The following is a 15,816-nucleotide window of genomic DNA, read 5'->3' on the forward strand; positions in this document are numbered from 1 at the left end:
AGGTTTTGCTAAATTGAAACACGACTGTACACAGCTCCTGAACTGGAGTGGTCAATCCCATCTTGACACACGCACTGACAAGTCAAGTACTTGACTACCCCAGCAGCCTTCCGTCACTGAATTAAAAATTCAGGTAGTCCAGTACCTAAGTGCAGTAGTTGCTTGCAAGTCACTGTGGCAGTCTCAGATCGGAGGGACAGCTTATACCCATATCCCATCGGAGCAAATCTTGACAGCAGAAAAAGCTCCGGAGTAGGTCACATTCAATGCAGATGTACCCTTACATCTCACCTGTATGCCATACCAATATCTCCACACTCCTTGGTTAAGAGGATAACCAACCCATATGGCACACAACGACCTATGCTTGATAAATATGTTGTCTTGGTAACAACGTATCATTTGATCGCGAACAGGTTTAAGGACTAAACGATAAATCCTCCTTTGTCGAGTTTAAATAGTCCTAAAGACTTCACCACAACATAGGAGTTCATTAGAAGATGAAACAATTTTGATGAAAAATATCAAAATAACTTTTATTTATTTATAATTCATATACTAATACAGGAAAAGAGCACAACCGTCAACAGGCTGACGATTGGCTTTGGGATATATTTCCAACACAAACATAGGAGTCGAGCCAGCTGGCTCGATCCCATCTCCATCGTATGCTATGCTCCTCCTGAACTGAGACTTGCTAAGGGTATCATCCTGCGATAATAGAATCTCACCTTGCGATATCGCCTCTCATCCTTCCTCTCGAGCCTCGTATCTCATGTCCGATCCACCTCCACCTGGAGCTCTGCCTCGCTCAGGCTCCTCCTGGCTCCTAAACTCCACCTCACACTAGGCTCTCTACCAGGTAGTAATGTCCTCTTTCTTCTTCTTTCCCTCCAGAATAATCCTATCGCCGCATAGCACCTTCAGGATTCTTCCACCAGCTTATCCTATAGCCTCTAAATCCAGTTGCTCAGTGAGATAAGATTCTACCTGAAATTGGATATGTATCGGACCTCCCCAATCTCTTCACTGTACCATCATGTATCCTCCAGCTGACCGTCCCGATGCCTCTAATCATACAGCTCGATCCATTCGATAGATAAATAGTACCCTCACTATTCTCCAAGGAGTCAAACTGCTCCTCTCTGCAACATACATGATAGGTACATACAGAATCTAAAATCTACTACTAGAAAGAAGTAGATACCTCATCAGATATCTCCAGGACATCACCCTCTAATCATTACTGGCTATCGCTGTAGTAGTCCTCGTCCAATATCTGAGTTGAGAGTAATCTCTAACTAGATACCCAACTCGTCACACCGGTAACACCTAGTCTTGCTCAAGTCTCTCATTCTGGACTTGGACCGCCCTCGTCGCGATCTCCTGTTGCTCCGTCTATTGCCTCCTACTCCTCCAGAAACCACCAAAGCTAAGCTGCCGTCACCTGAGCTTGAAGTTGGATTATTCCTCCTGAGAATCTCATTTTGGAGAATCATCGTATGATCTGGTCCATCTTGATGGTGCTCTTCCCATTAAAAAGGCAGTCACCAAGGACTCATACAAAGGAGAAGCGACGCTAACAAGACCAGCGTCCTAGTCTTTCCTTAACTTTCTCGCCAATGCTGAGGAGGTCGGTAAGGATCTTCTGAAAATAGTTGAGATGCTCCTGCACACTCTATCCCTCAATCATCCTAGTTGGTAAAACTACCTCCAGAGAAAAAGATTGTGGGTGAGAGATTTCGCCATGTACAACTCTTCGAGCTTCGACCACAGCACTGTCGGAGAAGTCTCGCCAAGCACATGGATCACCACTTCATCCGCTAGATACATACAGATAGTACTCACTACCTACATTGGTAGTCATCTCCAATCCTACACCTCTATGGTGGTCGGCTTCTCCTCGCACAAGAGAGCATCGATAATCCTTGGTGGATGAGCACGTCCTTACCTTTGCCTGCCACAAGGAGAAATTGCTCTTTCTATCAACTTGTTGATCTCCATCTTGATTGATCCTATCTTTTTCATCTTCAATCTTGCTCACCACCGATGCAATCTACGTCTTGGTACCGTCTCGCTCTGATACCACTTGTTGGTGGATGTCTAGCCAGGACAACACCTTCCAGGACCTTTTGATACCACATGTCACAGCAGGAAAAAAGAAGAAATAAAACAGAAACAATCAAATACGTGGATCAGCTAAAAAAGAGCTTGCCTCTACGGGGCATGCAAGTTTCATTATGAGAAAAGAGAAAAATTACAAGAGAAGATCACACCCTCAACCCTCGTACATCCAATCTCTCCCTCACAGGAAGCTCTCCCTCATAAAAGCTCTCTTTAAGAAGACCTTCCTTAATCCCTGAAGCGACCGTTGTCCGCTGTCCAATAATATGTCTGAAGCTCCTGCTCTTGCTCCTATTGGCGCCATGCTTCTGTTCTCAAGATTTTCCACCGAATAGCCAATCCACGCCACGCCCTCTCAATTTGTGAATAGGGCCTTATAAAGGCTTAAAACCCAAGGTACGTCGGAATCCAAATCCTAATAGGACCAATGAAGATTCTCGGCCATCCAATCACGGCGCAGATCAGAAAATGGCCTTTGGATCGCATCCGATCGTATCAGATCACATGTGTATTCTCCCAGGGATGGCTCACAGCCATCCGATCGTGACCGCGAACTCCCTAAGCCACCCAATTGTGCACCGGTCCATGGAATAACCCGTAGACCGTGAAAATCGAGCGAGAAAAGCCATCCGGTCCTCCATCGCTTCGAATTTCGTGCCAACTTCAATCGAGTGTATCTCGTTCATCCAGACTCCGTTTGAGATGATCTTGAGCTCGTTGGACTCCATTCGTTGTCGTGAACCTCATTGTGGGCTTAATATAGATCAAATCTCAAAGCGTCAAATCTTAACATAAAGATCATGCTTCCCAAGTCAAGGCACTGCTTACTGGATTGGAACGCGTTTCATCATGCAAGTTTTGATGACCATGAGCATACCTGACTAATAAGTAATATTTAGATGACATTTATAATCATTTATACACTGTTTTTCAATCGAATATCTTCTTATATGCACCATCAATATCTAATGCTGGGACAAAGATGAACAATTTGATATCTAAGCTATAGTTCTGGAGGTTGAAATAGCAAAACGAAGGAGAAGACAGACTGGTTAAAAGAAGTAATCACTCAAGTGAAAGAACACTGCTACTTTTAGGTAAAAGCTATTTTAAATTGTACACTACCCACAGAAGAAAAATGACAGCGAGATGAGGATGCTTAAATGGTTGCGGGAAAATACATGGAGTAAGAAACAAGCAAATTGAAAGAAACCAAGAAGAATCAGCCAGGTAGAAAGTATGTTAAGTAGAAAATCTGAACATGAATTGAAGGATCTTGAATCTGAGCTATAGGATTGTGAAGGTAGATGCCTAAGACAATCAAAGTGAGAACAGGCAGAAAGCAAACTTGTTGAGTCCGTTAAAAATTGAGAAAAATATCCCCATGTGGGACCAAGGCCAACAAGCAAGAGGCACTTATCAGGCTACAAATAGCGAATAAATATTTAACATTTTACATGAACCATTGCATATGATCACCAGCCATTACTACATTGGAGGGTCTGGCATTGGATATTTGAACAAGTTATCATGAAACAGACCACTAATCAATATCCCATTTACTTAACAGTATGAAAGAGTTTATTTCACACAGGACATCCACAAACACGCACCAAACAAACCAAAAGAAAAAAACAAAAAAAAGGGTAAGAATTATATACTAGGAATTGACCAGGGAAAAAAGAGACAGCCCTATTTACAATAACATAGAAGCCAAATGCAAAAGACACAAGGGAACCATTATGTTAGAAGGAGATGGGTGGTATATCATGATTATAGCATATAAGCAGAACTGCAACAAAATCCATAAGAACATGCATAAGGAAACAATGAATGCCCAAGACAAATGATTTATTATTGTCATAGCACCTTAATCAGTAACAAACATATGGTAAGATATGCCATTTTTGCCATTCTCCCTCATGCCAAGTATTTAAGAAAGAAATGGGTAGTCTGTATATCCAACAACTGGATCTGGAATGTAAAAAGTATTCCTGTTATAGTCATTAAGTGGACCATCCAACTCAAACCTTCGAGGAAGATCAGGATTAGCCAAGAATAGGCGCCCATATGCAACCAGATCAGCATAGCCGCTAGAAACAGCTTTATTGCCTTCTTCTCTGTTATAGCCTCCAGCAACAATAAATGTTCCCTTGAATGCTTTCCTCATAGGAAGAAGAGAGTGAGGAGTTTCAACCTTTTCTCCTACTTTACCCATCCTTGGTTCCACCATATGGCAATACGAGATCCCAAATCTGTTCAGAGAATTGACCATATAGAGACCAAGTGCATCTGGGTCAGAATCACCTGCTTCCATGTAGTTAGCATAGGGGGAAAGCCTTATTCCAACCCTGTCAGGTCCAATCTCATCAACCACAGCCTGTACTATTTCTAGTGCAAAGCGGCAACGATTCTCTAGGCTCCCACCATATTGGTCTGTCCGATCGTTGACTTGGTCCTTCAGAAACTGATCGATCAAATATCCATGGGCTCCATGGATCTCAACTCCATCAAAACCTATGAATCATGGAATAACAATGATGATAAGTCGCAGAAAAAACTTAACGGACGAAGACCAATTTCTTTTTTCTTTTTTTCACTTTTTCTGATAATATGAATGGTGGCATAACATCAGATTGATGCCAATAAGTCTAGCTATTTAAACTAGTCTAAAGACAGTGTTGGTACCATGTGAATGATGAACAATTGAAGGCTTATAGCATGCTGCATAAATTATCATCGCAAAAAGACATCTAAAGCATGCAGGAAATGTCCAGGGCAATACCAGTACAGCGAACATAGATGGGAAGAAAATTAATTAAGAAGCAATAAGATCCCAAAGAATCCCTGCATGGCATGCACTAAAGTTGGCAAAATGAATATAGAAAGATCGCATTATTTACTTGATCCAAAGAATAATTCTGTAAAGTAACTATTCTTTATCAGGTGAAATAGCTAAATTTTGAATTAAGACTGTCTTCGTATACTCCATTGACAACTCTTCAAGCCCTCCCCCCCGAACACCCCTACCCCCGCGCCAAAAGGAAAAAAAAACTCTTCTACCAAATTTAGCAAATATGTGGAACACCCCCGCAATATATGTGCAACTTAAAAAAATCATGATAAAGTAACAGTCACTATAGGGTTAGAAAGCTTGCTTTGTTCTGAATTTTGATTACTGGGTTCTCAGATGTACTCAATACAAGTGGGACAGATAACTTTATATTTATTACCAGTGCTCTCAGATGTACTAAATGCAAGACTTCAGGCTGGGAGACAGAAACTACAGGGTCGCTTGTCGATCTTCCTTTCCGAAAGGGTGGGATTGGATCACAAACATGCTAACAATGCGACGATGGCTCCATACTGCTATACATTTAGTATTGGAACCTGCCCATTTTTCTTTTTCTTTTTTTTCTTTGGTGCTTAACACCTGCCAAAGAGAACTTTATGCTTAGATCATGTGTTGCAGTGATTTTGTAAACTGAACCTAACTGCTTAATGGGAGCCTGCAGGAAATAATGCTCCTTCATGGTCCACCAATTAGGAAACTGAATAGCACTTCTTATATTAACATTTACATGTTTTAAATTATTTTTCGTGTACACATATCACTTGTCAACAATTACCTAGGTATCTTAGGCTTCCCAGCTGCTACTTCTGCTATTCATGGAAAAGTCCAGCTTTTTCCAATATGCAGATGAAGGAAGAATTAGGTAGCCTTAAGGGGGAATGGACCAACAGACTGCAGATGCATATTTTAGGAATGACTAGCTGTACTAATTTCTTGATCTGGGGGATGAACCCAAGGTTGGAACCTGGCTTAGGTTGGGCACAGTGGGTTTTGGCAAAAGCCTCCATCTCCATTCACAATGCTTGCTCTCCTATCTAGCAGTAACTTGATCACCACCTTAAGCTGAAAGGAGTACATGACTCTTACCAGCTTCTATCGCATTCTTAGCAGCAGTTCTGAAATCATCGACAATCAAAGGGATCTCTTCTGCAGCCAACCGCCGAGGAGGTGAGAACCGTGCAACATCAACACCATTAGCTCGCACTTGAGGTGCTAGTGGCTTGTCGGTACATGAGATTGGAGCTTGCCCATCAGGCTGAAAATCTACAGCATATCATATAAGCGCATCAGATGAAAACTGGACCTCATCAAAAGTAACTAATGAAGAAGTACAGCAAAATAACTCCATAAGACAATTTTCTCTGCATTTTCTCTGCATTCATATAACCTGTTGCAGGTGCTTATGACTAATGTTTTGGGAGAGCATGCAGGAGGGATACCATAAATTATTTATCATTCAGTGAAATATAAGGTAATGGTATGTATCAATTTTCTGAAAGGTACAATACTTGAAGTGTCCATAAAATGCCATGGGTTCACATACACTTAATCAAGGTTTTAAAAGCCGGTATCGGTGTCTATGTTGGTAACTAGTTGGCTCGGTACTGCTGCACAGCCCCTGCATGCAATGACAGATGGCACATGACAGCATCCACCTGGCACAGCCGCACAGCTAGCACCGATCAGCATGCAGCTGATCATGCTGATTCATGGCGTGATAACATTAAAGAATGGAAGAATGAGGGAGGACACAACAGCTTCTGGATTTGGGAAGCGAATCAATATGAGTGCCCATAGCATAAAGCATTGAATTTATTCATGCAGGTATGCTTTTATGAGAAACATAAGAGGGTCTGCAGCTTGCATGTGGAGTTTATTTAACAATATTTTTGAAAATAGAAGAGCTGCTTAAAGAACAGAGGACCTCATGAGTTCCGATTGTATATCAGAAGATATGATCATTTATGATTAACAGGTATAGGCTGACTTCCAATTTCACATTTTGCACTAGAAAGCGATATCGACGCAATAACTACATTGTTGTCAATATACTTTTGGATTTTTTCAGACATTTGTAACTTGCAAGACAAAGTGATTGAATCAATAAGTACTTCATAATTACACAAACATATGACATAAGGTGTTTGACATTCAGCCTATAAGTTTGCATCAATTCAATAGAATATGTACAAGATAAATGATGAAGGTAAAAGGGTCAGATGGATATACCATAATTTGAAACTCTCCCCACATGCCAAATCTGGCAAAAGAAGATGCCACCCTTCTCATGAACTGCATCCACAATAGGTTTCCATGCTTCCACCAGCTGTTTTGTCCAAATGCCGGGCGTGTTTGGGTACCTAGTGTTCAAAAATAGATTGTAGTCTCAGCCAATAAAAAAAAAAAAAAATTCAAGAAGTATTATCTTGAAATAAAAGACAGAGATAAAAAATTAACCGATTTTGGGACTGAAATATATTACCCTTGAGCAGTGTCGGAAACTCCAGTGGCCTCGGCTATAAGAAGGCCACCTTTGGAGGCCCGCTGAGAGTAATACAAGATGGCATGAGATTGGGGAACGTTGCCAAAGGACCTCTGCCTTGTCAATGGTGCCAACACTATCCTAAATAATTTCAAATTGAGAAAAATAAAAGCATCAAAAAAGTCGCAGCAACTTGGGTTAAACTACTCTTCCAAGCATCATATGCCCGTGGTCAACTAAACATGCAAAAAACTACTTTCCCAATGCATCAGCTTCCCACGAAAAACATTCTAGTGAGGGACAATTTTTCCCGCAAACCACACGAGCGCATAGAGTAAACAAAAAACTAACAACGCATAATGGATAGAATTATAATTTGGAGATGCTTTTAGCTGTAATAGCATTCCAGTAAGTAGTTCATCATTTCTTTTAATCAATTTCTTGATGGATTTTGTTAGCAGTTTTTTCATTTGGATAAATACTTCTTAGACAAGGTAAATTAACTTTTTTACCCTTCGGGTTTCTTTCTTCCTTTTTTTTTTTTTGCCTTTAGAAGAATAGAGGATCAAATCATATTTAAAAGATAAAATGCTAAAATTTGACTATAGTTTTTTTGCTCAAACAAATTTGATGGTTGTTAACACGAGAAAAGTGAACCCAAAAGTAGAGATTAAAAACAGAGAACAGAAAGGCTTCCGACTTAACATGGATCGACATGCCCAAAAAAACCCCACATATCAAGTGATGAGACTGCTGGAGCCGTGGAGTTGTTCTAGTCTCCCACTTGCTTAACAAAAAACGCTCAAATCTTAGGGGTCAAACAAAAAAAAAAAAAAAAAAAGAGAGAGAGAGCTTGGAGTAGATGATCGCTAACCTGTGGGGGAGATGGAATCTACCCATCTTGTAAGGAGTGAGAAGAGGAATCGGAGCCATCTCTCGTTGACCAAGAAAAAAAAACTAAAACAATAACAGGAAGGAGAAAATAAAGAAAACGGCCTTCTTCTCCTCCTTTATCATCGAGGCCTTATTTTATTCTGCTTCCTTCTCTTCTCCAGTCGTCGCGCGGACGTTCCCACTGCCCGTACAGCGTGCCGCCGTGGGCAGCGTGGCGCGTAGACGTCGGAGGGGTCGGTACTCAGCCTGGGCCTGGGTATGGTAGCACTCAGTTTTCTGGGCGCCGTTCCGGCCCTGTCCGGCCCGAGGTTGGAACTGAAACCATGGGTTAAAAAAGTAATTTTTTATAGACCGCATATGGATATAGTAAAAAAAATATATTATTAAAATAATTATTATTTTTTGATATATATTTTATATTTATAATTTTATTTTTTTAAAAAAAATTAAATAATAAAAATATTTTTTAAAAAAAATTATGATATTATATGATCATATTATAACATCCTGTTGTCAAATTATAATTTTTTGTTCATAATTTAATCATTTAATATCATAAAAAAATAAAAATATTTTTACTATTAAAAATTTATAAAATTTTTAATAATAAAAATATTTTTATTTTTTTATAATTTAAAAAAAAATTATAAATTTTTGTAAAACCACAAGATGTCGTGATATAGCCACGTGATGCCATAATTTTTTTGAAATAGAAAGAATATTTTTATCATTTAAAATTTTAAATAAAAAATAAAATTACAGGTATTAAATGGATTATTAAATATGTATTAAAAAATAGTGGCTACATGCTTCAAAGTAATTTGGTGGCGTGCTCCACGTCATTTTTATTGCATCGCATGGAGTACATAAAGATTTTCTCTAGATTAAATTGGAGGGGTCCTGCTCAAAATCATAGGTTGTCATATATATATGTTTCCTAAATAGATAGTTTTGCTTAATCATGGACCGTCCAGTCTCTGATATAGGACTGGATCACTCCAACTCAAGCTTAAAAGTATCGTATATTCCATATCTTATGAAAATTGATGGTTTTGGTTAATCAAAAAAAAAAATCATTCTTTTAGGACCGGCCCTCACCAGCTCAACCTTGAGCCATGCATGTATATGTCGTCAATAAATGGCGTTAGAAAATATGTTCAGTAGAAACTCTGGACATGAATTGAAGGATCTTGAATCTGAGCGACAGGATTGTGAAGGTAGATACCCAAGACAATCAAAGTGAGAATGAGCAGAAAGCAGACTCGTTGAGTTTGCCAAAAATTGAGAAAAAATATCCCTCGTGCGGGACCAACGCCAACAAGCAAGAGGCACTTATCAGGCTACAAACAGCGATTCAATGTTTAACATTTTACATGAACCATTGTCCATATGATCACCAGTTATTGCTACACTGGAAGGTCTGGCATTGGATATTTGAACAAGTCATCATGAAACAGACCCCTAATCAATATAGCTGGTGATCATATGAAAGAGTTTGTTCCACACAGGACGTCCACAAACAGAAAAACATGCACAAAACAAACCAAAAGAAAAGAGAAGGAATTAGATACTATGAATTGACAGGGAAAACAAGAGGCAGCCCTCTTTACGGTAACATAGAAGCCAAATGCAAAAGACACAAGGGAACCATTATGTTAGAAGATGATGGGTGGTAAATCATTATTATAGCACATAAGCAGAACTGCAACAAAATCCATAAGAACATGCATAATGAAACAAAGAATGCTCAAGACAAATGATCCATAATTGTCATAGCACCTTAATCAGTAACAAACATATGTTAAGACATGTCATATTTGCTGTTCTTATTCACACTAAGTATTTAACAAAGAAATGGATAGTCTGTATATCCAACAACTGGATCCGGAATGTAAAACGTACTCCGGTTATAGTCGTTAAGTGGACCATCCAACTCAAATCTTTGAGGAAGATCAGGATTAGCCAAGAATAGGCGCCCATATGCAACCAGATCAGCATAGCCACTAGAAACAGCTTTATTGCCTTCTTCTCTGTTATAGCCTCCAGCAACAATAAATGTTCCCTTGAATGCTTTCCTCATAGGAAGAAGAGAGTGAGGAGTTTCAACCCTTTCTCCTAATTTAACCATCCTCGGTTCCACCATATGGCAATACGAGATCCCAAATTTGTTCAAAGAATTGACCATATAGAGACCAAGTGCATCTGGGTCGGAATCGCCTGCTTCCATGTAGTTAGCATAGGGGGAAAGCCTTATTCCAACTCTGTCAGCTCCAATCTCATCAACCACAGCCTGTACTATTTCTAGTGCAAAGCGGCAACGATTTTCCAGGCTGCCACCATATTGGTCTGTCCGATCGTTAACTTGGTCCTTCAGGAACTGATCAACCAAATATCCATGGGCTCCATGGATCTCCACTCCATCGAAACCTATGCATCAAGGAATAACAATAATGATAAGCTGGAGAAAACTTTTTGGATGAAGACCCATTTCTTTTCTTTTCTTTTCTTTTTTCTGATAATATGAATGGTGAAATACCATCAGATTGATGCCCAATCAGTTTAGCTATTTAAACTAGTCTAGAGGCAGTGTACCTACCATGTGAATGATGATCAATTGAAGGCTTATAGCATGCTGCATAAATTACCATCTTAGATAGGCAAAGAGACATCCAAAGCATTCAGGAAATGCCCAGGGCAATACCAATACGAGAACATAGATGGGTTCAGTAAGTTTATTAAGAAGCAATAAGATCCAAAAAAATCCCTGCAGGGCATGTACTAGAGTTGGCCAAAGGAACATAGAAAGATGGCATTGTTTACATGATCCGAAGAATAATTCTCTAGAGTAATTATTTCTTTTTTGGGTGAAATAGCTAAATTTCAAATTAAGACTGTCTCCATCTACTCCATTAATAACTCTTCAAGCTCTTTAACCCCCCACATCCCCCTCCCCTCAAAACCCCCCAAAAAAAGGGAAAGGAAAAAAACTCTTCCACCAAATTTAGCCAATATGTGGAACACCCCTTCAATATATGTGCAACTTAAAAATCATGATAAAGTGACAGTCACTACAGGGTTACAAAGCTTGCTTGGTTCTGAAGTTTGATTATTGGGGCTCTTAGATGTGCTCAATGCAGGTGGGATAGAGAACTTTATATTTATTGCCTGAGCTCTCAGATGTACTAAATGCAAGTGTCACAGAGAACTTTATGCATAAATCATGTGTTGCAGTGATTTTGTTAACTGAACCTAACTGCTTAAGGGAAACCTGCATGAGATAATGCTCCTTCATGGTCCACTGACTAGGGAAACTGAATAACACTTCTTATTTGAGCATTTATGTGTTTTAAATTCTTTTTCGCATATACATATTAATTGTCAACAATTTCCTAGGTATCTCAGGCTTCTCAGCTGCTACTTCTGATATTCATAGGAAAGTCCAGCTTTTCCCAATGAGCAGATGAAAGAAGAATTAGGTAGCCTTTAGGGGGAAAGGACCAACAGACTGCAGATGCATATCTTACCAATGACTAGCTGTACTAATTTCTTGATCTGAGGTACAAGGTCAGAACTTGGCTTAGGTTGGGCATAGTAGGCTTTGGCAAAAGACTTCATGTCCATTCACAATACTGGCTCTCCTATGTGGCGGTAACTTGATCGCCTACTAAAACTGATAGAATACATGATTCTTACCAGCTTCTATCGCATTCTTAGCAGCAATTCTGAAATCATTGACAATCAAAGGGATCTCTTCTGTAGCCAACTGCCGAGGACGTGCAAACCGTGCAATGTCGCCATTAGTTCGCACTTGAGGTGCTAGTGGCTTGTCAGTACATGATATTGGAGCTTGTCCATTAGGCTGAAAATCTACAACAAAGCAAATGAGTGTATCAGATGAAAACTGCACCTTATCAAAAGTAACTTATGAAGAAGTACAGTAGAAGAACTCCACCAAGACAACTTTCTTCGTATTTTTTCTGCATTCATATAACCTCTTGCAGGTGCTTATGATTAATGTTTTGGGAGTGCATGCAACAGGGATACAACAAATTATTTATCATTCCATGACATATAGGTTATCAGTATGTATCAATTTTATGAATGGTGTAATATTGGAAGTGTTCATAAAATGCCATGTGTTGACAAACACTTAATCAAGGTTTAAACGCCAGCACCAGCATCCATGCTGGTGAGTAGTTTGCTCCGTACTGCTGCATGGCCCCCGCATTTGATGACAGATGACACATGACAGCATGCACCTGGCAAGGCATGGCACGGCCAGCATGGACAAGCATGCAGCTGATCATGCTGATTCATGGTGTGATACCATTAAACAATGGAAGAATGAGGGAGGAAACAACAGCTTCTGAATTCGGGAGGAGGACCAATACGAGTACCCATAGCAGAAAACATTGAATTTATTCATGGGAGATATGCTTTTGCGAGAGGCTCTGCAGCTGGCATCTGGAGTTTATTTAACAATACTTTCGAAAACAGAAGAGCTGCTTAGAGGGCAAAGGAACTCATGAGTTCTGGTTATATATCAAAGAGATAATCATTTATTATTAAAGGGTATTGGTTGAGTTCCGACTTCACATTTTGTACAGGAAAGAGATATAGAAGCAATAACCACATTGTCGTCAATATCTCTTTTTGATTTTTTCCAGACATTTGGAACTTGCCAGACCAAGTGATTGAATCAATAAGTATTTCATAATCACACAAACATATAGTATAAGGTGTTTGAGGTTAAGCCTATGAGTTTGCATCAACTCAATAGAAGATGTACAAGATAAATGATGAAGGTAAAAGAGTCAGATAGATGTACCATAATTTGAAACTCTCCCCGCATGCCAAATCTGGCAAAAGAAGATGCCACCCTTCTCATGAACTGCATCCACAATAGGTCTCCATGCTTTCACCTGCTCTTTTGTCCAAATGCCGGGCGTGTTTGGGTACCTAGTGTTGAAAAATAGATTATAGCCTCAGCCATCCAAAAAAGAAAAAAAAAATTACAAGAAGTATTATCTTGAATTAAAAAAGACATAGATATATAATTAACGAGTTTGGGACTGAAGTATTTTACCCTTGAGCAGTGTCCGAAACTCCTGTGGCCTCAGCTATAAGAAGGCCACCTTTGGAGGCCCGCTGAGAGTAATACAAGATGGCATGAGGCTGGGGAACGTTGCTAAAGGACCTCTGCCTTGTCAATGGTGCCAAAACTATCCTAAATAGTTTCAAAATGAAAAACAAATAAAAGCATCAAAAATATCATAGCGACCCTGGTTAAACTACTTTTCCAAGCATCATATACCTGTTGTCAACGAAACATCCTAGTGAGGGAAAATTTTTCCCGCAAACCGCACGAGTCCATAGAGTCAACAAAAAACTAATAACACATAATAGATAGGATTATAATTTGAAGATGCTTTTAGCTGTAATAGCATTCCAGTGAGTAATTCATCATTTTTTTAATCAAGTTCTTGATGGATTTTGCAGCAGCATTTTCATTTGGATAAATGCTTCTCAGACAAGGTAAGTTAACTACTTTTCCCCTTGTTTCCTTTTCATTGTTTGAATGTGTTGTTTGGTTTCTTTCTTCCTTTTTTTTCCTTAAGAAGAAAAGAGGATCAAATCACATTTCAAAGATAAAAAGCTAAAATTTGATTACTGTTAACACGAGGAAAGTGAACCCATAAGTAGAGATCAAAAATAGTGAACAAAAAGGCTTCCGACCTTATATGGATCGAAATGCCCAAAAAACCCCAGACATCAAATGATGAAACAGCTGGAGCCATGGACTTGGTCTAGTTTCCCCCTTGCTTAATAAAAAACGCTCAAATCCTAGGGGGAAAAAAATGAGAGCAGGAAAAGATGGTCACTGACCTGTGGGAGAGATCGAATCTACCCATCTTGTAAGGAGTGAGAAGAGGAATTCGAGCCATCTCTCCTTGACCAAGAAAAAGAAACTAAAACAAGAACAGGAAGGAGAAAATAAAGAAAACCGGCCTCTTCTCCTCCCTCTATTACCGAGGCCTTTTGTCCACCTGCCTTCCCTTCTCCAGTCATAGCAGGGAGCCAGGGACGTTTTCCCACCGCCAATGCACCGTGCCGCCGTGGGCAACGTGGCGCATAAACCTCTGCGTCCAAGGGGTCGGTACTCGGGCCGGGCTCAGGCCCCACCTGGGTATGGTATCGATGATATGTTCTTGGGCTCCGTTCCGGCCCTGTCTGGCCCGGTCTTACAACTGAAACCATAGGTTAAAATTCTTTGTGCACCGGTGTACAAAATCCAATGTAAAACGTGCCATCTTATTCGATTAAATTATATAGTTATTATTTTTTAATATATATTAAATATTTATAATTTTATTTTTTATTTAAATTTTAAATAATAAAAATATTTTTATTTTTTAAAAAAATTATGATATCCTACGTCCATATTATGACATTCTGCATCCAAAAAGTCATAATTTTTGTCCACAAGATGTTATAATATAATGCAGGATGTCGTAATATGTACAGGATGTCATAATTTTTTTCAAAAAATAAGAATATTTTCGTCATTCAAAATTTTTAAATAAAAAAATAAAACTGCAGACATTAAATGCTCATTGGAAAGTGGTTGAACAAAAATATCCCTTTTATATTATGATATACTGAATTATATTATGACATCATATATGCAGAAAGTCATAATTTGACATAGGATGTCATAATATGCATAAGATGTCATAATTTTCTGAACCATATTATGATATCCTGTATATAGGAAATCACAATATGCCACAGGTTGTCATAATTTTTTTTCAAATGATAGGATTATTTTCATTATATAAAATTTTTAAATGAAAAGGTGGTACTGTAAACATTAAATATGCATTAAAAAGTGATGGCTACATAGACCAATCACATAAAATGATATACTCTATATTGGACTTTCTACACCACATGCGGTGCACAAAAAATTTTCCTAGGTTAAGAGAAATTGGAGTGGTCCTGCTCAAAACCAAAGGTTGTCGTTCCTAATTTAGCATCTAACCTATAGTTCTGGAGGTTGAAATAGCGAAACAAAGGAGAAGACGGACTCGTTATAAGAAGTACTCACTCTAACCGGAAGAACACTGATACATTTAGGAAAAGTTATTTTCAATCGTACACTACCCATAGAAGAACAATGACAGAGAGAGATGAGGATGCCTGAATGGTTGCGGCAAAATAAATGGAGTCAGAAACAAGTAAATTGAAAGAAACCAAGAAGAATCAGCAAGATAGAAAGCATGTTAAGTAGAAAATCTGAGCATGAATCGAAGGATCTTGAATCTGGGCTACAAGATTTGTGAAGGTAGATATCTAAGACAATCAAAATGAGGATAAGCAGAAAGAAGACTTGTCAAATTTGTCAAAAATTGATTGAAATATTCGTTAGGGCTCAGCAAATAATCAAAATTCGAAGAAACTC

General features: G+C 39.0%; 2 protein-coding genes and 1 pseudogene across 4 annotated transcripts; all 3 read right to left on the reverse strand.

The window, feature by feature from the left end:
* LOC140851461 (putative 12-oxophytodienoate reductase 11) overlaps positions 1–2,765 on the reverse strand; it is a 5,714-nt pseudogene extending 2,949 nt beyond the window's left edge.
* A 1,193-nt stretch (positions 2,766–3,958) lies between these two features.
* On the reverse strand, positions 3,959–8,615 carry LOC140851660 (putative 12-oxophytodienoate reductase 11). Of its 3 annotated transcripts, XM_073243631.1 has the most exons (5): positions 8,335–8,608; positions 7,461–7,601; positions 7,208–7,338; positions 6,065–6,241; positions 3,959–4,641 (listed from the first exon to the last, which is right to left on the reverse strand). In XM_073243631.1, exons 1-5 carry the CDS (start codon positions 8,391–8,393, stop codon positions 4,058–4,060), a joined length of 1,092 nt encoding a protein of 363 aa, XP_073099732.1. In that variant the 5' UTR covers positions 8,394–8,608; the 3' UTR covers positions 3,959–4,057. The 3 variants fall into 3 exon arrangements, with proteins under 3 accessions (XP_073099732.1, XP_073099734.1, XP_073099733.1); XM_073243633.1 differs by lacking the exon at positions 6,065–6,241 and having other exon boundaries at positions 8,335–8,615; XM_073243632.1 differs by lacking the exon at positions 7,461–7,601 and having other exon boundaries at positions 8,335–8,610.
* A 1,483-nt stretch (positions 8,616–10,098) lies between these two features.
* Positions 10,099–14,488, reverse strand: LOC105051591 (putative 12-oxophytodienoate reductase 11). Its single transcript, XM_010932116.4, has 5 exons — positions 14,241–14,488; positions 13,441–13,581; positions 13,183–13,313; positions 12,048–12,221; positions 10,099–10,781 (listed from the first exon to the last, which is right to left on the reverse strand). Exons 1-5 carry the CDS (start codon positions 14,297–14,299, stop codon positions 10,198–10,200), a joined length of 1,089 nt encoding a protein of 362 aa, XP_010930418.2. The 5' UTR covers positions 14,300–14,488; the 3' UTR covers positions 10,099–10,197.
* Between the last annotated feature and the right edge of the window lie 1,328 nt (positions 14,489–15,816).

This window comes from Elaeis guineensis, chromosome 9 (assembly GCF_000442705.2).
Source record: "Elaeis guineensis isolate ETL-2024a chromosome 9, EG11, whole genome shotgun sequence".
Lineage (NCBI taxonomy): Eukaryota > Viridiplantae > Streptophyta > Magnoliopsida > Arecales > Arecaceae > Elaeis > Elaeis guineensis.

Bases quoted from the DNA above. Each gene is read 5' to 3' on its own strand.
- LOC140851660 (XM_073243631.1), bottom strand. From the start codon at position 8,393: ATGGCTCCGATTCCTCTTCTCACTCCTTACAAGATGGGTAGATTCCAT. The intron at 7,602-8,334 runs GTTAGCGATCAT...GAAATTATTTAG, and splicing joins AGATTCCATCTCCCCCACAG to GATAGTGTTGGCACCATTGA. The intron at 7,339-7,460 runs GTAATATATTTC...TTTGAACACTAG, and splicing joins GTTTCCGACACTGCTCAAGG to GTACCCAAACACGCCCGGCA.
- LOC105051591 (XM_010932116.4), bottom strand. From the start codon at position 14,299: ATGGCTCGAATTCCTCTTCTCACTCCTTACAAGATGGGTAGATTCGAT. The intron at 13,314-13,440 runs GTAAAATACTTC...TTTCAACACTAG, and splicing joins GTTTCGGACACTGCTCAAGG to GTACCCAAACACGCCCGGCA. The intron at 10,782-12,047 runs GTAAGAATCATG...CTTGATGCATAG, and splicing joins TAAGAATGCGATAGAAGCTG to GTTTCGATGGAGTGGAGATC.